Below are 8,709 nucleotides of genomic sequence, written 5' to 3' on the forward strand. Positions count from 1 at the left end.
ATATATATATATATATATATATAGGAAATTATTAGGACAAAAAGCTAATACAGGTTTAGCTTTTTTTATCCTATTTTCCACTTATTATGAATTCAAACTCTTATTTGGTGGTGAAATGCAAGTTAAACTTGGTTGTTATTTACACCTCCAGTTGTAAAGTGACTATTCAACAGTTTGACAGTAGAGGTACAATGTTTTTCTTTTCAAAATATAACTACATATCTGCAGCTTCTGTTATTTTAATCTTATATACAGTTAGCTGAAAGTACAAAGTACAATATTTTGTTGTAAAAGACGCTAAAAAAGAACTTGGCTGTATAAAATATTTTAAGAAATTTAAGTACCAGTTTATGATATCCAAACCAAGGTTCTCATCTATGTATATTATCAGGTGTAATTACATGAATTTAATCAGCACTTAATTATACCTTTTTTAATGCTATCAACATGTTTTTTTTGTGTGTAAGGCTGAATAAAACATTCAATTATAAAATTAACCTGGAGTTTTTAAAATAGGAAAACATGAAAGATTGTAAACTTTTCAAATTTTTAAATATATCAGCAGATTGTTTTTTTTGTGTGTGTGTGGTATGTCTAGACTTTTAGGTTTTAGAAGAAGCCCTCTAGTAGTTGGAAGAAAAGTTAATCTTCGAACTGAAGTAATGACAACAGCAAGTAAATCATTGTTGGAAACATTTTTTAAGAAAGGTAAAATATGTTTTGATGTATAACACCTGAGCAAGTGAAATATGAATATATATATGATGTATCATATTTAGATTACTTTTAATCACATCTTGTTAAATAAAATTAATAGATAGTTCATGAAATTACAGTCTTATTGTGATGATGTATCACACTTTTTATGAACTAAAAATATAATGTTTATTGTAACATTGGTTTTGATATTTATAATATAAGGCTGTGGACAAAAGGACTTGGTGTTCCGTGATTTGTGCTCTTAAAGGACAAATGGTTTTTACCATAAGAATTGATTAAACTGTCTTAAGTGGAAATGATGATCAGAGAATAAACATTTTGATAGAGAGAAAACAAAATATGTATGTCAGTAGCAGTTTTATTAGAGAAACATAACTGATTTATGCATCTGTTCCAATAGAACTTTTCTGTTTGCTGGTGTTTGTCTAATAGTCAGTTAACATTATGATGTATGTAAATATGATCTGTCTGATTAATTTTTAATGAATGAACACTTTAGTACAAATAAAACTTGCTAGAACTTTAGAGCAGATATTGGGTAGAGAATATAGAACATCCAAACAAATAATGTGTATGGTTTTAACACTAGAAATAAAGTACCTTAAAACACCAAATTTGTTATTTTTCTTTGGACACTCAATGTTTCACTCCACATTATATCTTTTTGTTTTAGTGATTCGTTTTATTTTGTCAGTAAACATAATCTAGGTATGATTACAGAATATGGTGTTGTTGGAAATATTTTAAACGGATAAGATTTTTGTTGTGAAACAAGACTTATTTGCTGTTGTAAAACCCAAAGATTTTAAAATTTTGTTTTGACCAGGTATAAAATAGTTTAGAACAAAATTTTGAACAGAATTTGTAATTGTGGTTGGAATTCAGCAAATATAAGAAATGCCAATGAAATATTTATAACTTTAGTTATTTAATATTTTGTTATTACTGAAAAAATTAATGTGTGTTATGAAAGGTTAGAGTGCATGTATGTACTGTAGTCTCTTTATCTTTGACCTAAAAACACATTTGCTATATTAATTATATGTGCTAGTTTTAACATAAAACTGCTTTAACCGAAAGTTTAATTAACAATAAGATTGACATTGCAGATATTTCTTGATTATCACATTTTTTAAGGGATAAAAATATCTGATGGATGGTGTGTCCCTTCTAGTTTGTTGGTCCTATTTCTGTAGATATTCTTACAACCAATATTTTTATAATATATGCTGCAGGTTGTATCTTGGTCTCTTGTATTTGTGCTTGTTACTGCAGTATGTTTTTTGAGATGGCTTGGTTTTTTAAAAAATATGTGTATACAAATATATTTTCCCCCTTAGATAACAATACATGTTTCTATGGTAAGTGTTTCTACTGTAAACGTACTGATCCAGCTTGTGGTGAAGGAGATGTCCTTGAAGGAGCTGTTGTTTTATGGCTTCCAGAGACTTTTGTGCTCAAGAAATATCGTAGTCCATGGCAGCGAACATACAAAAAAAATGTTCCAGCCAGGTGAGATTTAAGAGTGATTTTTTAACATGTTTGGTTAAGTTTATAGTTTAAAAAAATTTCTTTTTTGTTTGATGATTTATTATGTTAATTACTGAAGCTGAGTTTAATGTGTACTTGAATAGAAATGTTTAACAAGATATAATACTTGTACATGTATTTGAGCATTTTTTCATTTCTAAAATTTTAGTTTTCAGTCTGATATGTAGCTTACAGGAGCATTTCCCAAATTTTTGTCATCCACACCTCCTTTAATAAATATGGTTTCTTGTGCACTCTTTTTTTAAATGAGTGAAAAAGTGAATTATGTGGTGAGGTGTAGTACATGAACTTGCATGAAAATGCTAAATGTGTTGTAGTAATTATTTACTATTTCCATTAATGTAAAATATATTAAAATGCTTTTTGAACAGAGTTGTTTAAACATTTGTTTAACAACAAGTAAAAGCTTGGAATGGTCTGTTCTTTCATTGTGAGTTAGTCTGTGGACCAGACTAGTTTCGGAGAATTCCACTCCTCATCAGTGACCCTGGACACTACCACCAAATGAAACTTCAGACCAAACCAAGCCTTTATAGTAGTGAGATATCAAAAATTAAAATGGTGTATTTAAGAAGAATTAAATTGTGGCGGAATGCTACGAGTTCTTCAAATATCTATATAATGATAGGTTTCTTGTTGTGAGTGTAAAACACTTAAATACACCATTTCGATTAAAATGATTTATTTTGCATTATTGAACTATTGACTTTACTCTAATCCCTCACACTCCCTGAGAGATCATTTGTGATCCCTTGGGGAAGACATGCCCCACACTTTTGGAAATGCTGTCTTAAAATAATATTCAGTAATTTTATGTATCTTTTTTCCACAATATAGACCACACATATACAAATATTCAGTACATAAACACATTTTAATGTAGGAGGATTTTTCTGTTTCATGTTTTCTTAAGATACTCTGTCATTCTAAAGTTTTCATCATGTAGTGCATTGTTCCTGTGATAGAAATGTAAATTAAAATTGGGAAAATTCAAAAAGTATATGGTAAGGTTATTTCTTATCTCATTGTGTATTACTTGGTTCCTCTGTTTTTCATCAGATAAGATATTATGTATTTTATATCTTGCAAAACTTTGATAATCTCAAGACTAAATAATGACATTCTTAATTTAATATTGTTGTACGCACTGTTTGATATTGAACAAGGCATGAAAATAAAGAAGCAAACTGCATGAGATGTACATGTGTGTTATTTTTAACTGACCAATATCTTTTGCATTATGAGATTTATACCATTTGATATCTGATAATTTTTTTTTACTGGTCATCCTGAAGTTAGTATTGGACTTGGTATAGGCTGGTATTACTCTAGTTTTAAGTCCTTGAAGTGTGATTGTTAGTCTTTAATGTTTTTTCTCGATAAATGTACATGTATATGAACTCTGGATTTTATTCTAATTTTCTACCACAAAGCTTTTACAGTCACTTTATGAATAACGAAATTGGGGTTATTACCCCATATTGAAATTTAATATGCAGTTTCATATAATTTAACCTGCCTGTATTCTAAGTGAAAAAGAATGGTCAGATAACATTTTGACAGCTAAGGTTTCTAAAGCTCTTTATAGTATGCATGTTTCAATTTTGAGATTAAGGAAGACTATTTTATATAACAGGTTGAGGATGTTTTATTAAAACAAATTTGAATATTCAAATCAGCAAATCTTGTGGCAGCCACAGCTTATATAAAGGTGTGGTTGAATGGGGTGTATCAGAACTACATTATGACATTGTTTGTCATTTCACAGGTGGATATGATGCCACCAAAAACCGATTGCTTTTGGAAAGGGTATGTAATAATCCTTTCTGATGCAAAATATTCATACGCTCAGTTCATAAAGATACGTTTAAATGGGGATTCAGAATTTCCAAGAGAAGGATTTCCTTGTGGTTAATGGCATTGGAAAACAAAGGAATATGGATTAACTTGGTGCCCCAGAACCATTTGGAAAGAGACCTACAACAAGTTGTACCCCAGCCATGGTGAGCAAAATGAGGTGTTTTGTAACTGTTGACATTCTATGAACACAAAGGTCAGTGGAAAAAAAAAAGCTACCCATGGCTACAGAATGGAACATAATCTAGAAGGATCTCTATGTAAAAAAAGTGACAAAAGTCACAAGGATGCAGGCTTTTATATCTGTTCAGCCATCGTATAACTCAAGCAGCTGAGGAATGAAATGGTTCTTCATGCTATTCAACACAAAGACATTCTGATTGTTAAGTTGCTAGAAACAGCATTTGTGGGTTTATGTACAATTGGACTCTTGAAGCCTGTGCTGAGAGACTATCTTTGTATTCTAGATGGATTATGTATAGTGTGCAGGGAGGAGGGGTGTACTTTTAGCATGGTAGTCATTTGCAATGGAAGCTGCTGCAGGATAATTTTCGAAATCCACAGTCTTTAGAAAGAACATAATCAGTTACAGTGTCTTGAGCTGTAACAACATAGTAAGACTGCAAAATTGTTTTATTATAATGTACCCAACCTCTGTATATCATGTTGAAATTCAAATTAGAACTTTTATAAATAATTTTGATATTTATGAGGAATCTTTTATGTAGATGGTTAAGTATTATTAGGGTATAAGATAAAATGTACTACTTAACTGGTGATTTCTTCACTAGGTTTCCTAAAAAAAAGAATGTTAAAGATTTGATTTTTTCTTTTTTTTACCTTGACCTAATCAGTTGTGTCAAAGTTAAATTTTGTACAGCATGCTAGGGTTTTTGAGCAAAAACAGGTTCCATGAAAAACTTTGGTAATTAGGACTAAGACCTAATCTTGGCTGAGTATAAGCTCATTGAGGATTTTTCACAAAAATTGATTTTTTCAGGTTATTTATGAAACTTAATCAACTTTCACTAACGAACATATTTCTTCTTTCATAATTATGAAACCTAACATTTCGCTATGTGGAACAGATTTTAATAAACCTTAGGATCTGTAGTTTATTTCCGAAAATTATTTATCAAACTGTAACAAAACTTTTAATACCTAGTTATAATAATGTGTTACTTTATGATATAGCAACAGTTTTACTTTGTTCAAATTATAATATTGTTTTACCCTATAATGTAATGCAAATACATGCTTTAAAAAAACCTTTCGTTTTCAGACTTTTTCGATTTTATAAAGCATACCAATAAAGTTTCACTTGTTTCGTGCAGAAAACTTTTGACAAAGAAATTTTACATTCTGGAACTGGTTTATTGAAATAGAAGAAAGGTTTTTTTATTTTTTCATTTACAATTAATAATCTATAATAGGCTTTGCTCAAATTTATTTGGTTAACTCAATTAACAGATGGGAAGTGGACCCTAGTTTCTGTGCTCAAGTTCAAAAATTATCATTGTATCAGTCTGGATCTCGACTTCTTGATCTTATAGATGCATCAGTTTTTGATTATTTAATTGGTAATGCAGACCGACATCATTATGAAGTTTTTGAAGATATCAAGGACAGCATGGTTCTTCTTCTTGATAATGGAAAAAGGTGTGTGTGTGTGCTGAACAGTAGATACATTTTATTTAAATATTTCCAAAATCAGGGCATTCATAACATAAGATTACAAGGTTTTCTATTATCTAATATTAAACAAAAAAGTATTTATATTTTAATGTAATTTATGTTATTCACTTGATCAAGAATATTTTTTACTGTTTCACCCTAGTATAGTTGTAAAAAAAACCGTGAATAACTGACTAGTAAGATCTTAGTATACACGTGTTTTACATTTTTGCCTAATAGTACCCTATAAAGAAAAGGTTTTAAGCTATATAAAAAGACAAAAATTTCTCTTATTTATAGTTACACTAAATATTTTGTATACTGCTTTAAACATGGTGATCTTTGAGGAAATAAATAAATTAGAAAGTATGTGTGAAAATCTGTTATATCTATATTCAATTTTCAGCTTTTGTTTAATATGGATTCAGTATGTTGAAGAGTTTTAAACCTGAAGTTTTAGCTGATTATTTGTGTAAAATACTACGTCTCTAAAGCTTAAAAGTAAAGTTTTAATGGCTTATTAGGATAATTACCTTTTTACTGTTTTGCTAATTTAATATTTCTATCTTTGCTGTTTTATGTTTTGTGTACCTATTTAAAAGTTGTGGTTATTTGGTCTTAGATTTTTTGATTTTTTATTTTGTAGCTTTGGAAACCCTTATTGGGATGAACTGACAATTTTGGCCCCATTATATCAGTGTTGCAGGTAAGGTAAAACTATAACCTCCAAAATGGTAGCTTGTGATTTTTGTATTTAAGTGCTTTATATATTTTATGTAAACTTGGGTATGAAGATCTGTTTTTAATAGTATTTTATCTGATAGTGAGTTTGCGTGCATTTCTTCAGTTATCGAAACTTTCTAATTGTATTTTATTTTTCAGTGTATTCATCTAGTAATTTTAGTGCCTTATAACTTCTTTGGCACTCATTTGTGCTTTATGTTTTGTAAATAATGTAGCTAGTTGATCTTTTATTAAATTATTGAAACAGTCACAAACCAACTACAAAGCTTAAATCGTGTATTTACTGTTGGGAAAACATATGTGTTACAGATGAAGATAATTTCCAAAATAATTTATATATGTTTATAATAATAAATACTAATTTGACAATACTAACAGAATATGTTAATTTTATTCTATACATGTGAACTATATGTATGCCTTATTTATCATAATTAAGTGCATTCCAAAAGTTGTAAAATTGGAATCTAGTTTTTTGATACCAAGTTTTTAATGCTACCATGTTATGTACTAGTAGGAATTGTTAACCACTTAGTATTCTAAGATTTCATAAGATTTAGATCTAAGTTATTAGAGTTTTTTCAAAGAAAACTCTTTAACATTTTAGCTTTTTAGCTAAACAGATTGTATATTTTTGGCAGTAATAACCAGAGGGCTTATCTGTACTTAGTCAATACAAGACAGGTGACATCAAATACAAGTTGGGTGTGGTTAAGGAGTTAATTATGCATAACTTGTTAGAGGTTAATAAAATTCTACTAGATAAAAGTAGTAAATGGAATGAGTTACTGTAAAACAGAATAAAACATAACCTGATTAAACCATTTTTATGTTCCTTTCAAGATGATATTATAATCAGCAGATATTGTAAGACACACACCAGTTGATCATTCATAACAAATATAATACAGTTTGAACATGCAAAAGTGATCTAACATTGCTTTTTTACTATAGAAGAAATGAAGCTCATCAGAAGGATTTTTGGTGCTCTGTGAACTTGTAGAATACTTTGACAGTACACTTTCACTATGTACAATTATCAACATCTTTTTGTTGCTCTCTATCTCTTCATATCTTTTCAGCCTTTTTAGCTTTGTTTTTACACTGTCAATTAATATAGTTGGTACTGATGATTTTTTGAAATCCCTTCTTGTTGTAGCTTTATTTAGTCTACGAGTTCTTTCTGAAAGCAATTTCTGCCTGTGCTCTTCCTTCTTTACAAATATTTTCTATCCTAGACAAATCTCTTTCTTTCTCCATCAGTTTTTTCTACCCTTTCTTTGCTCCCCCTTTCCTCTTAAATGTTAGTTCCTTCTTTTCCTCTTTTGCTTCAAAGACAGTTCTTCTTTAACTTGTTTTTCCTCTTCTAATCATAATTTGTACTACTTAGGGTCTACTTTAGCTGATTGCAGCATATATTTGTACATTCCAATACTGTCCACACTTCCACCATTTTTCCTCACAAGACCCTTTCTGAAATTCAATGTCTTTATTGTCTCAGATGGACAACATTGTTCTGATGTAATTGTGTTCTTAATGTCACATAGAGACGTTTTTACATCACTGTTATGATGGTGAACAAAGTGTGAATCTTTAACAACCTTCTACTGTTGTACTGATACCATCATTTTGTAATATCCTCACATGAGTAAGCTATCCAATGCTACTTCATTTTCATATAGTATATGTGGCATAGTTCCAGTCAATCTGCATATTGCAGGCTGTCCTCCATCTTTATTTTGTGCTAAAAGATGCAAGTACCTCATGATTTGATTATCTAGAGGTAAGTTTTTTATAAGATACCTACAGACTGGAAGAAGCAAAGCATCTGTTTTATCAAAATGAAAGCCTAATTTTGTTCCCTTACTTAGTAGGAACTGTTGAGTGGGTTCAATAATATATTTCAGATCTCTGACTCTCTGCAAATTTTTTGTCAACCTTTAATTGTTCCTTTACATATTTCTTATTGTTACATCTGATTTAATGTATTCATTAAATAATGCCATATGTGTTTCTTCTAATACTTCCAACAAAATGGGGCTATTGGTTCCTCTATCAGAAATATTTTAGAAGTCATTCAAAAATTGGAGTTAACCTTTCCCAGACGGGTCACTGGTGGAAGGCATTGGTTGAATCACATTTAAAATTTTATTGAACTACTAT

General features: G+C 29.7%; 1 protein-coding gene across 6 annotated transcripts in view; it reads left to right on the forward strand.

The window, feature by feature from the left end:
- Positions 1-8,709, forward strand: part of LOC106460550 (glycosaminoglycan xylosylkinase-like) — a 24,612-nt gene that overhangs the window by 12,774 nt on the left and 3,129 nt on the right. For all 6 annotated transcript variants that reach the window (XM_022387295.1, XM_013920266.2, XM_022387292.1 and 3 more), the window contains 4 exons: positions 599-708; positions 2,061-2,232; positions 5,599-5,787; positions 6,449-6,508. In XM_022387295.1, coding sequence (XP_022243003.1) covers positions 599-708; positions 2,061-2,232; positions 5,599-5,787; positions 6,449-6,508 — 531 coding nt within the window. The remainder of the gene's footprint in view (positions 1-598; positions 709-2,060; positions 2,233-5,598; positions 5,788-6,448; positions 6,509-8,709) is intronic.

This window comes from Limulus polyphemus, unplaced genomic scaffold (assembly GCF_000517525.1).
Source record: "Limulus polyphemus unplaced genomic scaffold, Limulus_polyphemus-2.1.2 Scaffold793, whole genome shotgun sequence".
In the NCBI taxonomy this organism is placed as follows: Eukaryota; Metazoa; Arthropoda; class Merostomata; order Xiphosura; family Limulidae; genus Limulus; species Limulus polyphemus.